Source organism: Canis aureus, chromosome 12, assembly GCF_053574225.1.
Source record: "Canis aureus isolate CA01 chromosome 12, VMU_Caureus_v.1.0, whole genome shotgun sequence".
NCBI classification, from domain to species: domain Eukaryota; kingdom Metazoa; phylum Chordata; class Mammalia; order Carnivora; family Canidae; genus Canis; species Canis aureus.
In genome coordinates, this window is record NC_135622.1 from 58,057,177 (window position 1) to 58,084,440 (window position 27,264).

At 40.3% G+C, this 27,264-nt stretch overlaps 1 protein-coding gene across 4 annotated transcripts in view; it reads right to left on the reverse strand.

Annotated features, from left to right (window-relative positions):
• Window positions 1-778: 778 nt before the first annotated feature.
• GRHL1 (grainyhead like transcription factor 1) overlaps window positions 779-27,264 on the reverse strand; it is a 53,018-nt gene continuing 26,532 nt past the window's right edge. For 2 of the 4 annotated variants that reach the window (XM_077844160.1, XM_077844162.1), the window contains exons 9-16: window positions 20,220-20,378; window positions 12,747-12,798; window positions 11,303-11,442; window positions 9,758-9,795; window positions 7,534-7,625; window positions 7,118-7,203; window positions 3,614-3,678; window positions 779-2,457 (exon numbers count right to left, since the gene is read on the reverse strand). In XM_077844160.1, the coding sequence (XP_077700286.1) occupies window positions 2,343-2,457; window positions 3,614-3,678; window positions 7,118-7,203; window positions 7,534-7,625; window positions 9,758-9,795; window positions 11,303-11,442; window positions 12,747-12,798; window positions 20,220-20,378 (747 nt within the window). In that variant the 3' untranslated portion in view covers window positions 779-2,342. Of the gene's footprint in view, window positions 2,458-3,613; window positions 3,679-7,117; window positions 7,204-7,533; window positions 7,626-9,757; window positions 9,796-11,302; window positions 11,443-12,710; window positions 12,799-20,219; window positions 20,379-27,264 lie in introns of all 4 variants that reach the window. The other 2 variants (XM_077844159.1, XM_077844161.1) reach the window with 1 other exon arrangement.

Here is a 27,264-nt window from a genome sequence, read left to right on the forward strand (position 1 = left end):
ACTTGATGTAGGCAATGTCTACCCTGGGGCCTGCTGGTCCAGGTCGAGGCCATACTGTTTCATGAGCTTCTGACTTGTAAACAGTCTCTCTGCTGTCAAGGGAGAAAGAAACACAGCTGAATATGGGAAGTTCAGGGGAGCAGAAGGGAACCTGTGGAGCTCCTCGGAGCTTCGGTGAACGTGGAGTCCAGCAAAGGCTCCAAGCTGGGCTCTGGCACCACCGAGTGACGAGGAGTGGAATCTGCCCCGAGATTCTTGACCTGTGGCCCGAGGATTAGAGTGGAAAATGAAGAGATGTCACAGGAAATCTATCAGGGAGTTCACTTCATTAATTTGATCATGTATTCATTAGAAGTTTCTATTAGCGTTTGTCATATTTAGGCCTTGGGTTACCTGAATAAGCTCACAACTGCTGTTTGATTTAGAAAGTCTGGTGAACTGAAACATTATTGGTCAATTTTAAATCAAACATTTTCTGTAAAGCTTTTAAAAACTAAGAACACTGAGGATCTTAGGTCTGAAAGTGTATACCTTTAGCTTTAGTGGTTAAATTTTCATTACAAGCTGAAAAATTATTCAGAGCTCCCTTATTTAAGAGCTTGGGTCATTTCAGACATCCATAAGGAAAAATCAAGATGAAGGAAAACACAGGAGTATCCATTTGAGAAATGAGAAGAAAATGCTAAGGAGATTCCTTTCAGCTCTATTAGTTTAAGATCTCACATTCTGTATTACTAATGAAAGGATAACGTCAAACGGAGCAAGAAGAAATGACATGTTATGAAATAGACATATAAAATTTAATCCCTTTGGTTTAAAATACATCTTCAATGATACAATTAAAAACAATAAAGACAAAAACTTATTTCATAAACAAAATATAAAATAGTTATGACCCGTGTCCCATATCTTATCTTAGAAAACCAGCAATTTAGTTCACATACTTCATTAGAATATTTTAATGTAAAAATGTCACCATCAATCCTACTTATACAAATGACCTATTCTAGCTCCCTGAACCTAGATACCCGTGATTTTGTTATAAAATTACACTTTAGTACTTTCATGTATTTAAAAATGTGTACAAAATGTTCCCCTGCCATAGTAATACAGTATCATAAACTCATGAATGCTTTCTAGAATTGTTAGCATACAAGTCAATCAAAGCATGAAGGCTCTGAAACATGATAAAATAGAAATCATTTCCTACAAGAGGAAGATGAGAAAGGACTCCACTTTGGGTCGTATCACCTAGTACACAACAATTGCGTGTGTTTTGTCATAAGGACTGTGTGTTCACTCTCTTAGGTAGGTAGGATTGACATTAGCCTACATAACAGCTAGTAGTCGCAGTAGTGTTTTTTCCTATACTTCATTTGTTAAACAGTGCAGAAATCCGAGTAACACTCTCAAGAGCAAACAATCTATGCCATTTGAGAAGGTTTTGCTATGCTCTGGGATGACTGCTGTTTAGGAAAACACATCTTAGTGAGTTCCACTAGGCACAGTACTCAATCTGCTTGGTATACATTATCAAAAATAACTTAACCTTTCATTTAGGGGAAGTCTTCAAGGTAGACCTTATTGCATCTCTTCACTATATGTACAGACACCACCTTTATATATTATTTATTTGTATTAGACATGTATATACACATTTACAGACACAGGCCTTCAAAAATGTATTGCACTTATATACAATGCAGCGTTAGCTTAACTGATTCATACTGTAACCCATTTTTCAGTTCTTCATAAGAAAGGCGGTTGATATGTTCAAGAAAATTGCAAAGGAAGATTCAGTAACATGCCCTATTTGAGTAAACATTTTCTGGAGGCTGAGAGGCTGAGGGAGAAAGGGCGCATCCTCTCCTCTTTGGACGCTACTCCCGCTAACCTGAGGCAGGCAGAGTTACACTGAGCTCAGGCAAGGGCACGAAATCCTTAAACCCAAGCCCGCTGCCTTTTCTGACTTGCGCTAGTGAGCAGGCCCACCGACACTGAAGAGGCAAGGTACATATCCCAATATTTTTATAAATAATGTAGCAGATCTTCCAAAGGTTCCCAGAGAGTCTATTAAATCTTAGAACAAAGTTTTCACTTTTAATCCTAAGTATTTATATCAGAAAATTCAAACATAATGGTGTATGGATTTCTGTCATCTGAAAACGCCAATGTAGATGTGGAATGCTATCTATAAGCCACATGCAGCACCGTCTCCAACTCGAGAGGAGTCCCTTCCGTTGACATCCACCCATACCTGCGATGTACCTGCAGCTTGCCAAACAGTAGGAGCTACGTCACACCTTCCCTAAGCTCGCTGGGAGTGGCAGGCCAGTGTGCCCTTAGATCTCGGTGAGAGTGAGTCTGTAAGACCCCCCCGCTTCTTCAATCTGCAGCTGGAAGGTATCTTCATTGGAGTAATGCTTCACGATGTTGTCGTCCATGTTCACCAGAATACTGGAAGAGGAGAAGCAAGACAGGTCTACTCACTCCTGCCAGCTTGGAAGTCAGGCAGACCCCAAGGCAGCGTGGCTGCTAACCAGCTGCAACATGAGAGGTGCCTTCTTCATACAGCCTCCTGTAGCCCCGATTCCCTCATCTATGAAATAGAGGTAGTCTCAGGGCCTGTCCTGTGAGACTGTTTGAGGACTACGTGAGGGACTCAAGTAGAGTTCTTATAAGAGTGTCGGGCCAGCGATAAAACAAAGCACACTATCTTATTTACTGTTATTACTGCAGCATGTAGGAATCACTCATAAACAGGAGCTATTACGATGCACAAAATAAGTCTACAGAAGCACTTCATTGATCCAGCTTTAGAAAGTATACCAGTAAAATTAACCGATGGGATCTGAAGCCACAGCTCCCTGACCAATGATCTTCCCTGGTAAGTTATCCTCAAAGTTTAACTGAACTATTAGTAAGTCCAACCCTTCCCATTGGGTTCACCAATTAGGATTTGCTTTAGAATGAAGTCAAACGATTCTTAAGCCATACTCTGCTTATCCATATCAAACAGCATAGTCACTTAAATGAAACGGAACTAAAATATTGATTTCTAGACAAAGAAGCAATGTTCTACGATTGAAAATGTGAACAAGGGCAGGAGAATACAGTAGAAGGAGCATAAGTTGAACCTGAACTATGGCCTTGGCACTAACCTGCTACTTGATCCGGGACATACCTCAGACATTCCTCAGCTGCCTTGTCTATAAACTAATGAATATCACACCCAGCTCAGAGGATAATGTGAAAATTAAATAATATGTGAAGTATCTGATCCAGTGCCTGACTCATGACAGGGGCTCAACAAATGGGGTAGTGCTTGTTGTTATCCTTACTAAATTTCATAACGTGCTCTGGAATTTGGAGCTACTTCGCAGCTGCTAAGCAAAAGAAGAGCAAATAAAAATTGTATTTGAAAAACAAAGTCCACAAAGATGTCTTAGAAAGGTAGATCAATGTTGTGTGGATAATTTAAGGAAAAAATACATCCTTGCATTCACGTTTCTGTAACTTTTTCTAGACTGAGCACAAATGCATGTGAATCGCATTAATGTCACATAATATTAACATTATTCAGAGGTTACTAGGAATGCCAATTAACACTTACCCTTTTTTACATTTCTTGAATATTTTCCCAATCTTATCATGGGGCACATCATATTTGTCTGAGATCTAAAAGAACAAAGAAAAATAATTACAAAATGCTGATCTCAAGGCTTTATTTTTTTTTGTTTTGTTTTGTTTTTTTTTTGATCTCAAGGCTTTAAAACACAAACTGTAACTATAAATACTGTGGTACAATCACTTAGATTTCTTTCAAGAATGCATGTGCAAAAACATGCATATCCCAGGGAGGGAGTGTCACCTGCCTCTGGAGGGAGCTGCGGTCAGGTGCTTGACATCTTTCCCTAGCTTACTGATGCCTCTCAGTGTATTGTATGGTCATCTTTTTAAAAAATGACTACTTTAGGGATCCCTGGGTGGCGCAGCGGTTTGGCGCCTGCCTTTGGCTCAGGGCGCGATCCTGGAGACCCGGGATCGAATCCCATGTCGGGCTCCCGGTGCAGGGAGCCTGCTTCTCCCTCTGCCTATGTCTCTGCCTCTCTCTCTGTGTGTGACTATCATAAATAAATAAATAAAAATTTAAAAAAAAAAAATAAAATAAAAAAATAAAAAAAAAAAATAAAAAATGACTACTTTATAAGCAGTTTTAGGCTTACAGGAAGATTGTGTAGAAGATACACAGCTACTCACTGCCCCACAGCCCCCCCAGTACTAACATCTCGTATCAGGGTGGTGCTTTTGTGATCATGATAAGCCCACATCGCTACAATATTATGAACTAACACCCATAGTTTACAGTCAGGCTCATACCTTACGGGCTGTGAGAAATGAATAATGACATGTACCCACAACCATCACAAGTACTTTAAGTGCATAAAGACCCTGCTTTAGGGTCAGACACATCTAGTTTGAATCAGCTCTGATTCACTTTCAACACGAATAACTGTTGGGACCCTCAGCCTCCCATCATCAGGAAAGTGAGACTCTCTGTGTGCCACAGGACTGCTGCAAGGATTAATGCGTGTTCAGCACAAAGCAGGAGTTAACTTCAGATACAGAATTACGAGAAGGAAAACATTTTAATGTCCCACAGCCCAGAAGAAACATAAAAGTCCCTGATCACAAACCAAGACCTGTGCTACTGTCAGTTCTAACTAGAGCTTCTCTGAGAGCAGTGAAGACTTCGCAAAACCCCAAAGGCCTGGCTGACGTGGCTGCGGCTGCTGGGGTATGGCCCTCAGGCCCTCCTGAGCCTCAACTCTCCCACCCTCCCTTTTATGATCTGTGAGGATCCACACAGCAGTGAAATTAGTGCGGTATCAAGTGTTTAGGTTTCCTTTTAGAAGACAGAGGCTATCTTTAAGGAGACAGAATGAATTAATCCAAGAATAAGCTAATTCAGTCTACACCAAATGCTTTATCTGGAGTTGTGCAAACTACCCCCAAACGGGGGTTACTGCCAAGCCTCCATCTTACAAGACCAAAATCAGAATAGCACTGAGAAAGGGGTCTTCGGAAGCCCAGCCTGCAGACTGCCTTCCAGCTAACAAAAACACCCATTTCAAACCAAATCTAAGCTCCCAATATCCAAACAAATCCATTTTTTTTCTATCACTGAAAATAATTCCTTGTGGATCTGTGAAGCACCGATTAGGAAACCCCAGTCCTGAGAGACACATGACACTGACAAATTTTTTACGGGTTGTGAGCACATTTTATTTGCACAGTAAGTCTCAATGTTTTTCATTTCTTTTCTCTCCATAATTAAGAATTTGTGCACTTCTGAAAACATGAGGCAAGGTTATCAGAAGACAGGGTAGACAGAGTAATCTAGGAGAAACTGCACAATGCTGAGAAACAACAGAAAAGCAGAGGCTAATAGTGGTGTTGGCTTTGGCAGGGAAGGGAATGTGTTCAGAGATGCCTGGGAGCTCAGGGACCCCGAGAGACCATGGCTCCCCCAGTCTATTGTCCCCTCACCCTACTTTTTCTTCATTGCATTTATCAGTGCCTGGAAAATTACTTCCTAGTTTCTCTGCCTATTTTATTGTCCCTATGTTTCTAACTGGACCCTAAACTCTATTGGGCAACGTGTCACTTACTCCTGTAACTCTAGTAGCTAGAACAGAACCTGATACAAAGCAGGTGCTTAACAAACATTTGCTAACTGAGTTCAGCATGCTACAGTTGTCCAGGAAACCAAGGGAAACACATTTCTAGCCCAGCAATGCACATGCTTTGAGCTCAAAGATGTCTATGATTTAGGGGGTTATTCCTAGGATACATTGCTGATTCCTTGCCCTGTATCCCAAAGCAAAGCCAAAATGGCCTTCTTCTCATGATATCTCTTGCTGAAATTCCAGAAGGGCAGGCTGGGGTCAGCTCAATGCTGAGGTCTTAGTGGGAAGGATTATGGTTATCACTGGCTATACGTCTACACTTTCTCAAATAGGCTTTGGGTAAGGACTGGTCATTCCCCAGGATCAGGAGTTTCAAAAGCAGACCAAGGAACCACTGTTTTTATGCAGGAAGTTTTTAAAGATTTCTATTTGATTAATTATAAGTTTTGTTAGCTTCTAATGATTTGTTAAAGTGCAATTTCCCTTTAATCAAGTATATTAAAGCTTTGGGTAAGGACTGGTCATTCCCCAGGATCAGGAGTTTCAAAAGCAGACCAAGGAACCACTGTTTTTATGCAGGAAGTTTTTAAAGATTTCTATTTGATTAATTATAAGTTTCGTTAGCTTCTAATGATTTGTTAAAGTGCAATTTCCCTTTAACCAAGTATATTAAAGCTATTTCAAGGGTGCCTGGGTGGCACAGTCGGTTAAGCATCCAACTCTTGATTTTGGCTCAGGTCATGATCTCAGGGTCCTGGAATCAAGCCCTGAGTCACACCCTGTGCTCAGCAGGGAGTCTGCCTGAGATTCTCTCTCTCCCCCTCCCTTTATCCCTCCTGCTTGTGCTGCCTCTCTCTAAAATAAATAAAATCTTAAAAACAAAAAACAAAAAACCCCAAGAACCAAATTAACAAAAAACCTTATTTCAAAGATCATCACAAAAGCACTCAATTCAGTTGATAAGACATTACTCAGAAGTCACTATATGCCAGCTAGCGTACTGGGTGCGGTGGTGTGAGGCCCTGCGGTGATGGCCTTGCAGATGACTGAGGTCTACACAAGATTGGATGAAACATGGGCTGTATCACAGGCACAGGCCTCAGAGATTTCAGTATAACTAGGAATCTGGGTCTTCTGATAAAATTTGTTTCAATGGAATTCTACTTAAGTTTAACTTTCTAGGGATCCCTGGGTGGCGCAGCGGTTTAGCGCCTGTCTTTGGCCCAGGGCGCGATCCTGGAGACCCGGGATCAAATCCCACATCGGGCTCCTGGTGCATGGAGCCTGCTTCTCCCTCTGCCTGTGTCTCTGCCTCTCTCTCTCTCTCTCTCTCTCTATCATAAATAAAAAAAAAAAAACAAAAACAAAAACAACAAAAAAAAAAAGTTTAACTTTCTAAAAAGGGTTTCCAAGTTTATACTACTTACAGCCTCCATCAAGCCTTTCAAAGATGGAGTCTTGAGCATCAGGGCATCAAAGACTTCCTCTGACTCCTTTCGCACGTAGAGCAGCACTAATTCCCAGCCAGGAGTAAGGAGAGGGGAAGAAAAAGGACAGAGTTATTCATATAAGCAAAATAAGAGAAAAATCTGGATACTTGTTAAAATAGAGAGAGACATCCACATCAAGAACAGTAAACAGGAACCAGTTTCAGATGCAGCTTGAAGAATACAGCTTCTTTTAAGTCTGCTGTAAGTCCAAGCTTCAAGCCAAGAACTGGTCTAATGGAAGAATATTCAAGAAAATCAAGCTAGACAAGATTTGTTTGAGCGATTCAGGCCTTTGATAGATTCAGAATTCACCTCTATTTGACAACTCCCACAAGAAATGTAAACCAACGCACCTCTCTTTGGTTCTTCTATCCGAGTCAGCTTAGCAGGAGGTGGAATTGCAAAATCTTCCTCTGATCCATAGGGACCCCTTTTTAAGTTAGATCTGCAGGCAATCCAAATGATGTGATTAGTGACTTCAACTTAAATCACTTGCAGAAACAAAAAAGAACTTTACTGTCTATCACTCAAGTTTAGATTTAAAATGACCGTTCTTTTATCTGGTCCAGCTTCCTTAGTTGTGGATGAAAATCTGAGGCCAAAGGAAAGACACAGACTAACCAGCTCATACTATTTAATGGCAGAACTGGGACTATACTCAGGTCATCTGCCAGATGCCCTACCCCAACTGCTCTTACACTAGATCAAACTGGCTTCTTAGGAATGGAGGGCTTCTTTTCAGGAAGCATTTTATGGAGGTAGGATTTGAGAGAGAGATATATAAACAAAGGTGGTAACAAAGGAGAGAGAGAACATGTCAACAGCATGGGAAAGTGTGGCCAGCAGAGCTAGGCTAGATAAAACAGAATGCCCCATAGGAAGATAAATCCAGAAGGGCAGCCAGGAAGTTAGAGTGAATATCTTAATATCTTGATCATCCGGCTGTAAGGAATTTTAGACTTGTGCTGCAGGCTTTAGGAAATCTTTCAAAGTTTTGTGAAATGGGAATACTGTAATCAAAGTGTGAGGTAAAGACTGGAGGAGACTCCAGGACCCACAAGCAGAAGAATCTCTGAGAGGACTCTGGGGACGATCACAGCATAAAACTCAAAAGGATCTGAACACGGCTGCGTCAGTACAAATAAAAAGAGGAAACAGACACCAGTGTGTCTGAAGAAAGAAGTTATGGGGCGCAAGCTCCATGCTGTGAGGGGGTTCAGTGTGGGTGAGCAAGAGACTAGTATAGTAAGTGAAAATGAAGAAAGTGAGTGCTTGGTTGTGAGCAGAACAATCACTTCAAGAATAGAGGCTGGGCCTTAAAATACTGTCTGTCTGAGTTTCCAGCACATACCAGGCCTCCCATGAAAGCACCTGCAGGCAATGTCTGAGCGCACAGAGGAGCATGGCCTTCAGAGAAAAGGCTCCCTATGTAACACAGGTCTGAAAGGGGAGTCCCAAAGATGGGATCGACCCCTCAACATGGTGGAGCACTGATAAGGGTGGCTGCCGGTGTGGGCAGTCAGGGCCCACATGGGCCGGGGAGAGGGGTACCCACATGTCAGGGGCAGCAGCACCTCCACAGCAAGGAGCACACCCAGGGCCGGGTTCCTATTCCAAAAGGAACCAGGATTTCTTGGAGAAGAAGCTGATCCTCAGGTTGGGGAAGGGAAAGCACAAGTCCCTGGAAGACACTGTGCCTGAATGCGATGGAGTGCTCAAGAGGGAGGGGAGCACCCCAAAGGGACTCAGGAACAACTTGAAGGACTCCGCTGACCCTCGGGGACAATTTGAGCAAATGATAGCTATGATTTGCAACAGGAGTAAAGCTGGACACTATGAGTCCATACGATTAATAAAGAAAAAAATGAGTAACTTGAAAGTCTGATGAAGAATGAGATTTTTACAAAGCTTACAAAGCACCTCCCCGCAGACCACTTCTTACAAGAGGAGGACAAGTGCCCTCGCAGTGGAGAGGCCTGGGAGACACCACCTTGATCAAGTGATCAAAGTGAACAGCATTAGCAGGAGGTAAGTCAAAATTATGCCACCTGACAGGACACACTGAGAACGCAGCATTATGTCCATGACATTCCTGCCAAGATGCATAATTACCTGAATCTAATCACGAGAAAACAACAAATAGACCCAAACTGAAGGACATTCACAAAGCAAGTGACTTGTAATCTTCAAAAGTATTAGGTCAGGAAAGTCAAGGAGACATTGAGACTGTTCCAGACTGAAGGAGATTAAAGAGACAACTATCTACACGGTGTGAGTCTGAACTGGATCCGTTTCTGCCATAAAGGACGTTATTGGAACAACTGTCAAAACTTGAATGGGATGTGAGGACTGACAGATACCAACATCTTGTTAATATCCTGGCTTTGTTATGTAGGAGACTGTCATCCTTTTTAGGAAATACACACTAAACTGTTTAGGAATGATGGTCACTGAGTCTGCAGCTTACTTTCAAATGGCTCGAAAAAAATGAGTTCTTTGTATTGTACTTGGAATTTTTCTGTAAGTTTGAGACTGTTTAAAAGAATTTATTAAAATAAAATAAAACATAAACCTTACCCTTCACCCTCCAATTCTTCTGAGGCAATAGGAAGGACCTAAGACCAAAAAAAGAGAAAAAAAACAAAGAACAGATTGCTTTTCTAGCATATGCTCAAAATATTTCAAACCGTAAGTAACTTATTTCTAAAATGAAAACAATTTTAGGGATCCCTGGGTGGCTCAGCAGTTTAGCGCCTGCCTTCAACTCAAGGTGTGATCCTGGAGTCCCAGGATCAAGTCCCACATCGGGCTCCCTGCATGGAGCCTGCTTCTCCCTCTGCCTGTGTAGCGTCTCTGCCTCTCCCTCCCTCCCTCCTTCTCTCTCTCTCTCTCTCATGAATAAATAAAATAAAATCTTAAAAAAGAAATTTTTGAATTTGTCTAGTCCAGTACAAAATCCCTTAGTCTTGTTTTTCAGTAACCAGATTCTTACAGGTATCTTGAACTCTAAAGCAGGAGTTGGCAAACGAGGGCCCATGAGCCAACTATGGCCCAACGCCTATTTATATAAATATTTATTGGAATATAACCACACTCATTCACTGGCAGGTTGTTTATGGGTGTTTAGGCACTACAATGGCAGAGTGAAGAGTCACAACAGATACTATGTAACTCCAAAAGCCTAAAATATTTACTATCTGAGCCTTTACAGGAAAAGTTCACTGATCCCTGCATACCCCAAAGCTTCTCATTAGAAACTGGATACATGGTTGGGGTGCCTCAGTCGATTAAGTGTATGACTCCTGACTTCGGCTCAGACCATGATCTCAGGGTTGTGAGACAGAGCCCTATGTAGGGCTCTGCATTCAGTGACGAGTCTGCTTGAGAGTCTCTCTCCCTCTGCCCTTCCCCTGACTCACATGTGTGCTGTCTCTCTCAAATAAATAAATAAATCTTAAAAAAAAAAAAAAAGGAAAAGAAACTGGATACATTGGCAATACCCTCCCAACCCCAAGAACTGTAAAAAAATCATTAACCCGTATAAATCTGTGTATGGCAGACTATCTTCATATATTTTTGAGCTCTGCATAGAAAGCTCTGCATAAATATGCTCCACTCTATCCAAGCTGCTATCTGTACTAAGCTTCTGCTCAAAGCAGGCACGGCTAGTTGTGAACTTTTACATTAATTGCCAAGATAGGGCCATCTATGTGCCAACTATGATTCAGTAACTGGAACCATGAAAAGAGCCTTCGGATGTTCTTTCTGATGTTAAAGTGACCTACCCTAAGTATTCCTCTGGCTTTTCCCTCCTGCTCAGAACCATGTGAGGTAAATCCACAAGATCACAGATTCAGACTCTAAACTATATTACTATTCTAGCATTTTGAAAATGAACTAAGACATAAATACATACATACATACATAGTGAGGTTGAAAGGTTCGGTACTTCATTTTCAGCAATAATGCTTATACCTAGTTTACTGCAAGGACAGCATGTCACCCCAACTGAGTATTCCAAAGTGACCCATAACACTGGTCAAACCTCACTAAATTTTGGTTTCTGTTTACCATGAATGTCAAAGACTCCCTTGCAGCCACCCTGGGGTCCTGGTTACCTACGTGAGTACCCCGCTGAAGGTTGGCAAAGTGCACATCCGGAATGAAGAGGACAGGCTGAGTATCAAGATCAATAAAGGGCTTGAAAACCGTGATATCCATTCGTTTGTGAGATGGAAGCAGTGGCACTTTAACATCAGAAACTGGAAAAAAAAAAAAAAAAAGAAAACACCATAGTCAACCACTTACATATACATAATGGATGCAGGCCATAGAGATTTAGAATTTAGAATTCTCTTCATAGAATTTAAATTCTCTTCAAATTTAAGAAACTTAAATTGTAGCACTATATAAGGTACAGGTCATGTTGCCTAAACTAAGAGGAACATCACAGTTCATGTGAAGAAATATGCTGCTTGTATTTATACTAAAATCAACCAAACATCTTAGCAAAATGAAAAAAGGCTATTTTTAAACATACACAGAAAATGTGGAACAGAGGCAAAGCATATTTCATTTTTGTCTGAAAGGCTAAGACTTATAACTGTATAAACATCATTCAGAACTAATTTCACCTTAGCTACCCCCTGATTAAATAATTCATATTCTAACAGCAATGTACTCTTCACCTTGAGAACATACACCTTTATATTTCCAACTTAACCTCACAACTTAACCTCAGAGAGGATCATAGTAAGCGTGACTGTCTAGGCTTTTTATTAAATTATAGACTCCTCTTTCTCCTGTCATTTGCCCTGAAGTCCTCAGTGATGAACTCTCCTGGTTAGCTCTCTCTGAAGTGATATTGGGAGTCCGTACTTTGATGCTAGTTGGAGAACCTAACGTGCTGGGCTGCAGAGCAAATGTCTGCTGAGCCAGATACTAGCAGCCCACATACCACAGATGAAATACTACTGCCACACTGAACAGCATGGCATTCTTCCCCCTTAAAGCTGGGAGATACAGGATTTTGTGAATATGAGTACTGGTCACATAAAAAAAATAAAAAATAAAGAAACAAAGCTTTCCTGATGAAATGTCCAAACAGGAGAGCCCTACAGATTCTGAAACATTAGAATACTATACATAAGAAAACTGCACTCATTTAGAAGTAAGATATCCTAAAGTCTCAAGAGCATTATTATTATTCTTAAAAATCTAGACAAGTCCCAATTTTATCATCAGTTATTCAGACTAGAGGATATGTTATTTTTCAGGACTGGAATCAGTATCCCAAACTAAAGCTAAGAGCCAAAATAGTCTGAACTCTGGAAAAACTCAAGAATCCTTTTCTGTAGTTCCCCAAGAAAATTTCTTAGATCAGCCATTCATTTGATTTTGCCACTGGTAAAGGAAGGAATGCTAGCACCTCACACATTAAGTATCTACTACTGTATCTTTTACGTGAAAACTCTAGTCACCATTCTGAATGGAAAGGTCTGAAACACTTGGTGGAAACATTTCTACTTACAGGCATTCAACTGGGAGCTGGGGTCAGTACACTTGCCTTTTCTTTTGCTTTGTTTTCGTTCTTCATCCCTGATTTTCCTTTCAGCTCCCTATATGTCAAGAGAAGACAAGGCACAACTCTATTTAACTAATTCTCTTTAAAATAGTTCATTCTTATCTAATGGGGGAAAAAGATCTCCCCTTTGGAGATGAATTCCCTTAATTATGATATTTATGGAACTTATCATAGTAGTTGCCTCTAAAAGTCCATGTTTTTTTTTTTTTTTCCATTCCCAACCCCCCAGCTTTCTTTAAAGAGTGGAAGGGGAAAGGGGTAAAGGGAGGAAGAGAGATTCTTTTTTTTTTTTTTTGAGAGAGAGATTCTTAAGCAGGCTCTATGCCGAGAGCAGAGCTGTACTTGGGGATCAATCTCACAACCCTGAGGATCATGACCTGAGCCAAATTCAAGAGTCAGATGCTTAACCAACTGAGCCACCCAGGTGCCCCTAAAAAGCCCGTTCTTAAAACTACACTTAAATATGTGAAATCATAGGGAAATAACATTTACTTAAAAAACGAAAGCAAAACTCCCCTCAACAATGGATGTGATCAGGTTAAATGAAAAGCTGAGAAAATCTGCTAATGTACTACACTGCCTTCAAAAACATGAGTGGCTGTTCCCTTTGTCTAGTAGAGAAGTTGAACCTGCTTTGAGTGTACTTTCCTATATGGGCAATGTTATCGCTGAAAACTAAGATTCTGTCCAAGGACTTGGCATCAATCAACTGACAAAAATGACCAACTATAACTCCCAAAAGCTAATATTTAAGTAGAAATCTGAATAATCATTTAAAAGAGAAAAAAGTATACTCCCAACCCTATTAAGAGAACATATGTACACAATATATATCAACTATACAAAGAATGGCAGTGCCTTGCAATTGAACCCACAAAAATAAAAAACCATACTATATGACCTATAATCAAGTATAATAAAAATATAACTATTAATCATTTTGTTTCACCTGTTGGGATTTTTTTTCTGGGTAGTACAGGTTTCTTCACAAAGTTACCCAGTTAAGTATGAACAAGTAACTTGTTTTTCTGCAAATAAACTCCCTGATATCAAAGTGAAGCAATAAAAATCATCCCACATATCTTGGCACTATTATATAATAAATATAATAAAACCACATTTTGAAAAACAGAATACAAACCACCTTCTGCCTCTTATAGAAGGTGTAAATATACTAACATATTGGTAAACATACAACCTGCTTTTTTTTTTTTTTAAAGATGTTTTAATTTTATTTTATTCATGATAGAGAGAGAGAGAGGCAGAGACACAGGCAGAGGGAGACGCAGGCTCCATGCTGGGAACCCGATGCGGGACTTGATCCTGGGACTCTAGGATCATGCCCTGGGTCAAAGGCAGGCACCAAACCTCTGAGCCACCCAGGGATCCCCTACAACCTGCTTTTATACAGATTGCTCTGTTATGCTGATGCAAACATCATATTCTTGACACAGAAAAACAGGTTGATATCCCCAATCTCCCACCCATTACCATATAGTTGGTCTGTATCTCTCTCAATTCTTTCCAATAGTCTAACAATTACTTCATTTGGAAGGTAGTTTTAAAAACTAAGACATTAGAAAAAAAATGAAAAAAAAAAAAAAACTAAGACATTCCCCTCCATATTTATCAGCTACATCCATAAAGAATAAAGAACTTGTGCTTCTGTAAAGATGGGACTGGACTATCAAGGACCAGACTCAGCCTCTACCCTGAAACAACTTCAATATAAAACAGACAGATGCATGAGGATTTTTAAGGTTAAGGCCACCAGGCAACAAAGAACAGGGATCCATGAGAGAGAGGAAAAAAGCAAGATGTGAGCTCTTCAGGGGCTGACTGCCTTCACAATTCCCAGGCTGTAGCACAGGGAGGGATGTCCAGAGATCTGCTCCATCCAGGTTCCCTGGATAGAGAAATGAGTTGAAAATCCAGACAGATCATGGAAGCAGGACGAAGTAGCAATGCAGAAAGAGTTACATGAGAAACAACCCCAGAGATCTTTGGATGGTCCCCTTGAGTAGTCAGTATAGTACTGAGAAAGAAACAGGTATAAGGTTGGTCCCCCTAAGGTTGAGGGAAAGCCCTCAGAAAAGACTAGAGGACAGTGACTGAAACTCACACAGGGAAAATAGTGCCTCTTCCACTGGAAAAACTTCAAATCCCCAGGGTAATTGGTAGAACAGTCAGGAAAACCTCAACTCAGTAGTGGAGAATAATGAGCTGATACTGAGCACTATACCAGACTCACCTATCAGACTGTAGAAGTAAGACTTGAAAGGATCAAAATGTTTCCAAGTAACCTCACAACTTCACTAGCTCTCTCAGGACAAAGCTCAAGAAGATTCATAAGATTATAAAACCACCTAGAACTAGACAACATAAAACTCACAATGTCTATCTCATTAGGTTACTGGGCAAGTAAAGAAAGAAGCAGGAAAACATGAATGTATGAGGATACCAAACCACTGAAACCAACCCAGAAATGACACAGAATTCAGGCAAAGACATTAACATGGTTATTATAACTGTATTCCATATGTTCAAAAAGTTAGTGGAAAAAAACACATATTAAGACACAAAAGATGTAAAACAGACCCAAATTGATCTTCCAGAGACAAAAATTACAATGTCTGAGATGAAAAATACTCTGGATGGGATTAACAGCAGTTTAAACAGGGTGAACAGAAACACTGATGAACTTTAGGACATTACAACAGGAACTATCCAAAATGAAACACACAGAGAAAAAGTAATCCTAGAAAGTGAAGAGCAGAAAAAAAAAGAAAAGAAAAAGAAAAGAAAAAAGAAAAAAGAAAAGAAAGAAAGTAAAGAGCATCAGTGAGCTTGTGGGGACTTTAAGCAGCCATACAAGTACATGTATAACTAGCATTCCCAAAAGAGAATGAAAGAACAGCCATGTTTCAGGAAACAATGCCTGAAAAATGTTCAAATAGGTTGAATACTAAACTCAGAACATGCAGCTCAATAAACTCTAAGTACAAGACACTTAAAGAGACACATCAAATTGTTGAAAACCAGCAAAAAGAGAAAATCTAAAAAGAGTCATAGAAAAATAGACACATGAGATACAGAAGAACAAAGATGATGATGGCAGATATATCACTAGAAATGGAAGCTTGGGGCGCCTGCATGGCTCCATCAGTTAAGCATCTGACTCTCAATTTTGGCTCAGGTCATGGTCTCAGGGTCGTGAGATCGAGCCCCACATCAGGCTTTGCACTCAGTGGGGAGTCTGCCTGAGATTCTCTCTCCTGCTGTCTCTGCTCCTCCCCTAGTCATGCTCTTTTTCAATAAATTAATACATAAATAAAATCTTACCCTCCCCCCAAAAGTAAGCCTGACAACAGCAGAGTTATGTCTTTCAAACATTGAAGGAAAAAGTAGTCAGCCAGAATTTTATACCCAGCAAAAAGATCTTTCAAAATCAGAGGTGAAATAGTTTTCAGACATAAAAAAGCTAAAAGAATTCATCAGCAGTAGACCCTGCAAGAAATGTGAAAGGACGTCCTGTGAGATTACAGAGAGCCATTTATTCACACTTTTCTGCTCTATCTCTCTCTCTCAACAACTAAAAGAGGCTGATCTTGCTCCATCACCTCACCTTTTTAGGCAGTGACCTAAAAAGTTAATCTATGACATCCGTTCCTGATTATAGCCACAGTGGATATTACTCAGATGGAGAAAGCTATCTATCTGCAGGAAATAAAGGTCAATGACTTTTTTCTGTATAAGAATGAACCCTAAAAAAAAAAAAAAAAAAAAAAAAAGAATGAACCCTAGATATACAGATATATATAAGCCCACAGAAAGAAAAGTCACCAAATTTCCATTGGTTAGAGATCCAATTCTTGTTCCCGTTTTCTCTGAAAAAGTGTTAAACTGCTGCTGCTTCTGCATTAAGACAAAGTTCCATTTATTAAACCAGTCGACCGATTCATAATAAAGTACTGGTAAAACCTTCTTCTTAAAAAAAAATAAAAACAAAAAACAAAAAAAACCCTTCTTCTTAGGAGAGAAAAACAACGTAAATACCTCTGAAGGATACCAAAAGATGTCTTATTTCTAGTTTCTTATTGTGGATGTGGACCAGACTCATAAGATATGAGAGTTTTAAGAGCAAACACAGAAAAATGAATTGACGGGCACCAAATAACAGGTAAGTCAAATCTCAGAAAGGAGAGCATCAAGGAGGCAGGTGGGATATTCCACAGAGAAGAGGTAGCACCAGACAACCCAGAACACCAAAAGCAATCACAGTCATAAGGGACGACAGAAGTTAAAACAAGATGTACGAGGGCAGCCCGGGTGGCTCAGTGGTTTAGCGCTCCCTTCAGCCCAGGGTGTGATCCTGGAAACCCAGGATCAAGTCCCACATCAGGCTCCCTGCATGGAGCCTGCTTCTCCCTCTGCCTGTGTCTCTGCCTGCCTCTGTCTCTCATGAAGAAATAAAATCTTAAAAACAAAAACAAGATATACAAGAATCAAGAGTGGGTGTGAGGTCACAGAGGAGTTTCATGTGGTTCAAAGAGTCAAGGACTTTGAAAATTAATTATACACAGCAATATATAATATTTTCCTCCCATGCAGAGTTTTATATCAACCCATAACAGCTCTGAGATTAAAACCCAAGGATGAAAACAGGATGTAAGTTTACCTCCCATGTCCCCTAACCACCTGTGATTATATGACACACCACTGCTGTGTGCCATAAGGGCTGCAAAAGGGGAAAAGAGACCAACAATTGTCATCCCTGAGATGATCTCTGCTCCAGCAAAAAAGGAATAAAAAATGGGTCAGCAATATTTTTAGGGGCCTTAAAAAGAAAGCCATGCCTTTGGAGGCTGAGGGTATGTGGGCATCTAGATAGGCCACACAAAGCACTCTTAGGTGAAGATGCCTGGTTTCTACCAGGTTTCTACAATACCACGGTGTTGTATGATTTCCTTTTTACAACAGTCCAGAGCTTACACACATTATGAGAAAATAGTGACTGGCCTGCACAGTGGACATCATATGTGCGACCTTGGATAACACGCTCCTACGACATGGGATCTAAATGAACAGGTGAGGAGGCAAGCAGCAACTCCAGAAGATGAAGTCAGGTGTCACCCCAAACCACACTCAGTTTTGCAACTCTGAAGAAAAGGCTTTCTGCTTCACCAGTATACATTAGCACACATTCACAAAACAAAAAACTGGTTTGTAAATTTTGTACAACCACTGATTAATAACTTTGTAAAATTCATGAAACTTTCCCTCTGCTTCATTTTCTAAATCAGCTACCAATACAGGAGCTTCCCTCAAAAAGTCTCTCATTAAAACCAAATTTTATTTAAGATCGTGTATTGATACTGTTCCTGCTCTGCAAAACTGCTTATACAGCTTTTGCCATCAGATATAGAAAACTCCAGTTCGTGCTGATTCATGCTGACATCATTTAATACAGCCAATATTCTAAGTGTTTGATCCATGGACCGGAATCAGTCCACAAACTGTTACAGTCCGGAAAGATATATTATAAAGAGAGTAGGCACTTGGGAATTAAATAGAATAACTTTATGCCTGTTGAATCAAAAAATTAAAAATTGGGGGTTACCGTTTGTATCTCTTCTTCTGGCTCAAAAAAGGAATGTGGTGTGAAGGAAAGAAATCTGAGAGTGAGGAATCCCTGCTCCCCATTTGATGTGACTCGTCATTTGTCAAATGCAATGTATGTGGAGAGTGCTGTGCTGGGTAGACGAACAGTCCCTGAAGCTATCCACACCCAAATCCTCAAAACCTGTGAATATGTGAGCTCACACAGCAAAGGAGACATAAGGGGGCTAATCAGCTGGCATTCCAAGAGGGCAAGTGTCCGAGATCATCTGTGTCAGCCAAGGATAATGGCAGGGGTCCTTAAAAGCAAAAGAGCCAGATGAGGAGATGTGGCAATGGGAGCAGTGCCAGAGGGATGTAATGTAAGGCTCCTGGCTCTGAAGGTGGAAGGGGCCACAAGCCAAGGAATGTGAGTGCCTCTAGAAAGTACAAAAGCAGAGAAACTGATTCTCCTCCAGAGACTCCAAAATGAGATGTGGCCCTCTAACAGCTTGATTTTAGTCCAGCAAGATCTCAGACTTCTGACCTCTAGAACCATTCAATAATAAAAGTGTGTTGTTTGAGCCACTAAGTTTGTGGTATTCTGGAAACTGCAACAACAGAAAATGAATACAGCCTAGCACATTACCAGGCACACGGTACTCAATAAATGTTACTGAATCTGGGTGTATCAGAAGGCTTTCTGGGGATCCCTGGGTGGCGCAGCGGTTTGGCGCCTGCCTTTGGCCCAGGGCGCGATCCTGGAGACCCGGTTTCGAATCCCACATCGGGCTCCCGGTGCATGGAGCCTGCTTCTCCCTCTGCCTGTGTCTCTGCCTCTCTCTCTCTCTCTCTGTGACTATCATAAATTAAAAAAAAAAAAAAAAAAAAAAAAGAAGGCTTTCTGAACTCAGAAGGTCTCAGGCTGCTCCACTGAGGCCACATACTATGTTCTGGTCCCCAGTGTGAAAATCAGGACAGCAGACCTCTGATAGCACGTACACTTCCAGTTTTCTAGTACCTTCTAGAAATCTTAATAACAGAGAGGGCTGTTTTTTAAACAGGATAAAAAGAAGGGACTGGCCAAAAATATGGTCCAGTATTTCCTAAGTAAGAAAAGTTAAAGTCGCCTCAGTCTTATTTCATTGGAGCACTTGTTTCTCTGAGGCTGCTGCTGAGTTCTTGAGGAGAATACAGTCTCCAATCTTCGAGACACAGTGGGCCTACTAGCTGCTGTCTGCAGTTCATTCCAGCTGGGCCCCTGGCTCTGCACCTGGCAAAGTAACCAATTCTTCTCCAGATAAAAGAGATGACATTGAATTCGTTTAGGCTTATACTTTCTCTTCTTGCCTACCTGCTACTCTAGAGACGAATCTGAATCTCATCTGATTCAGTGAGCTGGCTGACAATTTACCAAAAGCCCAGAGGGAGGTAAGCTAGTTAAAGGACAGCCCTTTACAGTCATCATTCACATGGAGCCCTCAGACACAAAGCTCCAGAGCTACTGCAGCCCCTGCCTACAAGTCTCAGTAAGCAGAGGGGCCACCCAGGACTGAGCATAGCCCCACACGTATTCCATGTGCGCCACCCGGATTCTATCAGACATGCCCAACAGAATGGATTCATTGGCCCTTCAAATTTTTCAGTTAAAACAAGATTTTTTTCCCTCCCCTGTATAACGTGTCTATGCATGGCTAAAACAATAATTTCTAACTTTAGATAAGCTATTTCATATTTTATCAGCAATACATTTATATCAAACTTAAATATGAAAAAGACTCTTGGTCATTCTCCATGAGGAAGAGTATATCTCACATGCTTTATTCTTACTGTCCCTACCCAATCTGACAAGCTTACCTTATCACAGAAGACTTTTATCTGGCAGTATGCCCGATGCACAGGCTTATTGCTACGGTTGTTATAACTATAGGTGTCAATTTGAATATTAAGAGGCAACCCCTTCACGCCTTTCTGAGAAGAGAAATCTGTGCTTAAGCAGTTCACAGAGATGAAAACCTGAAAAGGAAAAAAAAGGTATTATAAACAATAGGCAGCAACAGTCAACCTTAGCACAGCTTGTAAAAATACCAACATCCCCAAAATTACTCAAATATGTTCTAAATAAGAGCTCAGCTGCTCACTCAAAAAAAAAAAAAAAAAAAAAACTACAACAACAACAACAACAACTTTTTTTTTTTTTTAAATGAAGGGCTTATTTTAAAACTACTTCTGGTCATAGGAATGGCAGACTTTATTTAAAGGTAAAAAAATAGCAGCTTTGAACCTGTTGATTTTCCCTTCTAGAATATTTACTTAGCATCAGACTATGGAAGAGTCCAGTTGTCTTTCTTGATGTCATTTTTACCAATGTTACCAATAGCACAGAGATACAGAGATGTTTTATAGCTTAGTACAAACTCTGGGAACCTGCCTCCATTTATGTCTACACTACCTCTAAGGATAACTGTAGCAACCAAAGCATGCCCCAGTATTCTGGAATTTATGAACTCAGTGAGTCACATTATTAAAAGTGGCATGTTATTAAAGAGGCATTACTTACATTATTAAAGTAAGTTGTTAGGAGAAACCCAAGTGAATCTTTGTACAGCAAAAAAAAAACAAAAACAAAAAAACAAAAAAAAACATGCTCCATTTCCCTCTTTCTTTTTAATTGAATTTCGATTTGCCAACATGTAACACCCAGTGCTCATCCCATCAAGTGCTCCCCTCAGTGCCTGTCACCCAGTTACCCCATCCTCCCGCCAGCCTCCCCTTACACAACCCTTTGTTCGTTTCCCAGAGTTAGAGGAGTCTCTCATGTTTTGTCACCCCATTTCCCTCTTTTTTTGTGATTATGGATTTTAACCTCGCCACACAAGGTCACAATCAATGTACAAGAGCTCCCTTTCAACCATTGAGCTTTGTAATTTATTTCTGATGCGTGAGCACCACACAGTGGGGACTATTGGAATTACAGTTGTAAAAATCAGTGCCTTTCATAGACCAGCCAAGACCCTCCCGCTGGATTCCTTCTGGTCCAATGGCCAACAACCCCTAAGCCCCAACAACCGAGAACAGATCTACCACAAGTAGTGTGGGGTGCCACTGGCTGAACCAAGACCCAGACACAGGGAGAAGTTTAAGCCAGAAAAGCTGGGGTAGGGGAGCTTCTAAGAATGTAGGTAAAGAGAAGGGGGTGGACAGGTAAGAAAACTGTAACCATAATGACAAAAAACGCTCTCTAGAAGGTTTGCAAATACTGAAACACAGGGTTTTTTTTTTTGTTTTTTGTTTTTTTTTTGAAACACAGGGGTTTTATTCTTGATCTAGTCTATATGCTATTTCCAAGAAGGAAAAGACCCAAACACCCTACAATGACTGAGAACTCGTCCACATGAACAGACTGAAAAGTCATCCCTTACCCTGTCCCTGCATTAGCTCTCCACTCAGGCCAGTCTACTCATGGCCCCTAAGAACACATTTTACTGCTCACTCCTGCCTCTCGTCTTTATCCTTGTCCTTCTCCCTCCTACTGTGTCCGTCCTGTCCCAGTCCAAGTCACCCCGCATGTCCTCTCTGCGTCCCCACATCTGCAGAGGTCCAGCTCTGGAGCCATCTCCACAGAGAGTTTCCATTCACCCCAACCTGTGTTGTAGATGCCACAGCAGTGCATACTTAGGGTTCCATACCGGCACTGGGCACCTGCTTTATACACATGATCTCATTTCACAACCTTGAGAGACAGTGTTAATCCTTTTATGGGTGAAGCCCAGAGAGATTTAAAAAAAAAAAAACTGTGCCAAGGTAGAAGGCGAAGGGCTGGAATTCATATCCACAACTTCCCCCCCTTTATGCCCTGCAATCTGTCTTTCCCAAATCAATTTTTTACCCTAATCACTTTTTTTCACTACGGGGAATGGTTTGCCATTTTTACATGTTTTATGTTTTATTTACCTGACTAGACTGCAAATATTGTAAGGCTAGGTCCATATTCTTCACGTGGAAGCTATCTCAACACTTTTAGCACAGTGCTGGGTCTAGGGCTACCTTTTCTAGCCCACTATGATTTTTCTTTCCAGTTAACCCATTTTCAGGAAATAAACAAAATGCTTTCATTTTTAAAAATACCGAAACCTAATATACAGGCAAAAAGTGGCACGTATACATTTCAAATCCATTACAGAAACTTTGTGCTTTGACTTTAAATCTTTTCCTATACTGTTGACCCTAGAACAATGCAAGGGTTAGGAGTACCAACTGCTTGCCCCCCACCAAGAGCCAAAAATCCACATATAACTTTTGACTCCTCTGAAACTTAACTAGTGGCCTGTTGACCAGAAGCCTTCCCAATAACATTGCCAATTAACACATGTTCTGTAAGTTATACATATTCTAAACTCTATTTTTACAATACCTTTTTCTTAACTTTCTCAGTTATCTCTAGGCTACGCAGTTCATCTACAACTTTTTTCAAAGTGTTACAAATCTCAAAAAAATTTTCCATTTATTGGAAAAGACCAACATATAAGTGGGCCTCTGCAGTACTGTCCAATGGTCAACAGTATGCTGTTAAGAAACACTTCATATACAACTTACAAATCTGGGTTAAGGAGGTAGGTTATGAAACAGACAAAAGATAAACAGGCACAAGACAAAAAGAAAGGCCGACACACAGTAGTCCATGCAAACTAAGCATATCAAGTAACCAAATCATCATATTTTTCATTTTACAACCAAATGAGAAAGCTAAATTTTTCTCTATCATTCAAGGCCACATGGCTCAATTTATGACTCAAAAACAGCAGCCTGGGAAAGTTACACTTAACCCTCAACAATTCCAGGAAGTCTCTGACCCAAAGTGATATTCCATTTACAAGAGGATTTCATGGTAATCCAACCTAAAACCTAACCTCCCCTTGCTTCCCAGTGTCGAGTTTCTATTCAAAGCAAAAATAAGCAGGAACCAAATCCTAGGATCAGTATAAACATGGAGTCTTCGGAGAGATGTTACCCTATTACCCAGGATTATTTACAATCGGTTTCTTAAACATGTTCTTCTCCTATTTTTAAAATCAATTCTTTCCAAACTTGGCACTGTTTCTAAATGCAACAAAGAAAGTTTACAGCATTTCTAACTCAACATTAAAAAACACCACCTTGTCTAGATAAATACATAAACACACCAATAAAGTGAACAAGATGTGCGATATAAACATGCCAGCCCAGGGACATGAAGTACACAGAGGACAGTGGCCAAAGACCTGCAGGAGAGAAATGAAGGCAGTGCTCATGAAGCCTCTTGTAGCAGGCTCCACAGCAAGAACAAACAGGACAGTCATGGGTACGTGCTGCTACCAGTGAAGGGGACATATTTGCTAGTTTAAGCTTCAACCAAAAACTAGCAAGGGTCCAAGATGCCTTATGTATCATGCATCAGTGGTCAACAGGAAAGGCTTTGGTCTGAAAATGGAAGCATCAGAGTTTTAGCTCCATCACTAATGAGCTGTGACCATGGAAAAGGTCCTTACCTGTTAAATGCAGGTTGAATTAGATGGGGTCTAGATCACTTCTAACTCTTGAGTCCTATTATTACATTTATATTAAAAGATTATGAATCCTTTATCCCTAACTCTGTATTTATTAGTGACAATAATTTTGTATAATACATTTATCAATTTTTTTTTTACAAATCATATTATTTTAAAAGAACCATGTAAAGTTTCCATTTCCAGTAACAACATGAACTACTCACATAGAATTAAGAATCTTATAAAGCAGAGATTCATAAAGCATGGCGCCAGGAGCATCAGCACTGCCTGGGAACCTGGTTGCTTCATACCCCTGACTCAATGAGAATTACCCAAAGAACATCAGCCCTTACTAGAGACAGTAAAGCCACATCTAGAGGTTCTGCTCTCATTGGCCTGGGCGGGTTCCAGAAACAAGGCCTTCTTGGGTGCTCCCTAGGCAATTCCAGTGACCAGTCAGGATAAAAGCCACTGCTGTCAGGTGATTAATCTTATTAATCTTCTATATACTTGTACTTTGATCCACCAAACATCTCCTTTAGCTCCCAAACTTTGAAGTGATTAAAATGAGCTCTCTCAGTTTCCTTTCTTTAAAGAATTCAGATATTCTTACATGTATTTATAGGTATCCTATCAAGTTTTTTCATTTAAAGAATGTTAAGAGGTACAGCCCTATCAAATAATAATATTCATTTAACCAAAGGAAAGATAAAGATTAAAGGGTCTGCTCAACCTTACTATTCAGTAACACGATGCAAATTTTCCTCAAGAATTTATACTTCATAAGATAGTGACCAGAAAATAAAAAAAACACCTAATAAAAATCTACCAATCTATGCTTCTGTTTATTCCTCACAGGACATTTAATTTTCGCAGGGGGTGAACCGTGTGTTTGGGTGACCTACGGTGTCATCCCACCAAGCTGCAAAACCCTGGAGACAGAATGTTCCTTCAATCCTGTTTGTTCTGGTGCCTGGCGCACAGCACATGCTTAACATGTATGTTTTTGACCAAAGATGGAAAATGCAGAGAGAGTAGTGAATAAATATGGCTGAGAGGAAGTATAATGCAAACATATATACGATGCAGCTGTCATTTATTTACCTAAACCAGGAGACGGCTGACTTTTTCTATAAAAGGACCCAATGGCGTTTCAGCCTTCATGGATGATGATGTGCAACACAATAAACCCCACAGTAACAGTGCAAAAGTAGCCACAGACAATAAGTAGACAAGTGATGCGGTGGTATTTCAATAAAACCTGACTTACATAAACAGCAGCTGGCTGGCCAAGAGTTTGCAGAGAGCTGCAGTTTGCTGAGCCCTGATCTAAACAAACCCTTCCCTAAGGTGCTCAAACAATAATTTACCCTTACATCATCGCACTGTAAGTTAACAGCAAGGAAGTATCATTTCCCTTTCTGTCATTCAATATTTCCACTTAGCACACAAGTGACTTCCTAAGAAGGACCTCTCGCTGTCACTCACACATGGAGCCATATTCTTTATCCATACCCACACTCACAGAGGGGACTGGGGTAGTTTTAAGGGAGAAGCTGTTTCCGGGAATCTTATTGAGGAAGGTGACAGATCTTTCATCCGTAGCACCCAAATGCGTGAGAGGACAAGTGTAGAAACATGAGGCAGAGCTCCCCTCTAGGTCCCGGCGCAGCCACAAGACAGGCAAGGTCTGTTCCTCACAGTGTGAACACTTGGGGTCGGTTCTACCCAATGGGCAGCCCCCCAAAAAAGCAGAACAGGCTGAGTCACCCAAATCTGGATAAAACAAAAGTTCAGGTCACAGTCACTCTGCAGAGAAAAATACTTTCTGTGACACAGTTACAGAAAAACTGCACCTCTCCTCTGAGGGTAGGAAAGAGGTAAAAACTAAGATAATTATTACAGACCTTCAACTCCTCTATAAAAACACATGCAGTGATGACCCTTTCTCTGCTTTCATGCTTCCTTGCCACTGATTTTGAGGAAACATTTGCTTTTATTCAAACAAATGAAACATAAATCTTACAAGATGAGCATCTAATGTTCCAACCAAAATTATTAGAAGAGAAAAAAACTAACCACAAAAGAAAAAAAACTGCTCAACAGGTCAAAGATGCTCTGCAAGATTCCTTTTCAAATGTCCGGCCCAGTTTTCTAACGTAGTTCCTCATTCTTGGCTGAGAATTCACACACTTAAAACTTTTCAAAAGATTTAATTTTGTTTTCAAACCTCAGTTTAAAAAGTGAGGAAAACAACAAAAATAAAGATTTATATTATCAAAGGATTAACTTGTATAGCTTTTTTTTTTAATTCCAAATGCTTACAAGCGCAGAACAAGAAATTGGATCTTAAACTAATTTATGATGATTCTTCCAGGAAGCATACGGCAGCCGTGCACTATTGTTCACACAGCTAGCTGGTCTCTCTACTGCTACTCCTCAAAAGGGAAAAAGGGAGTGGGCGAAAGACACCAGGAAACGGTAAACTCAAAACACAGGCTGCCACCAGAAGTTCATTTTCCCAGCCAGTGAAGGGAATGCAACTGAGGACACATTTTACAGACCCAACTCACTCTTTTTGGGCAAACCAAGGCACAATTCTGGTAAAATATGGTAAAATATGCTAAAATATGAAAGAGAGTAGTCAGATATATGAGCTTTAACAGGTGAATTTCATTTGTGGGGAGAAATTATAAAAATATTTTTCACCCACCTAATTCACAGAAGGTGTTAACAAAGCATTTAAAATTTATCAGTCAAAAGTCACAAAAATTTTAAGTAGTTGAGTCAGAAGCTAAAGAGTGAAATTGGCTGACTTAAGTACGCTAATTAGGATATTTTTCATCAACAAAAAGGCTGTTCCTTTAAAAAAAATCTACTATAACCATAATACTCGTTCTATATTATCATTCACATATAAGAATCTGACATCCAAATAATATAGTCTTAAATTTTTTCCCCACTGAGAGATTTGAGTAGAATTTTGCATGTTTTTATAACACTGCTGCTATAATGGTGAAGATAATTTTCTTTTACTTTCATAATTTGGTTTATTCAGTGAGTGGAATAAAAAATTTCAAAATGTGAATCTTCAGATTTGCTAAGAATATGAGCCACCCTTATAACAGCTTGGACAAAGTTTTCTTCTTAAGAGATCTGATTTTTAAACTAAAACAGTAACAAAGTGTGAGGCTCATCAGAGTATGTGAGAGGTCACAAGAACTCATCTGTGTAACATCACCCTGACAGCCGGGAAAATGAAAGAGGCCAGAAAAATCATGAACACTTTCGGTGGTCCTCCTCCCTCTGAAGGAATTCAAATTATCCAGAATCTAGCTCCAAACTCCCATTCCAGTTTCACCCATCATTGACAG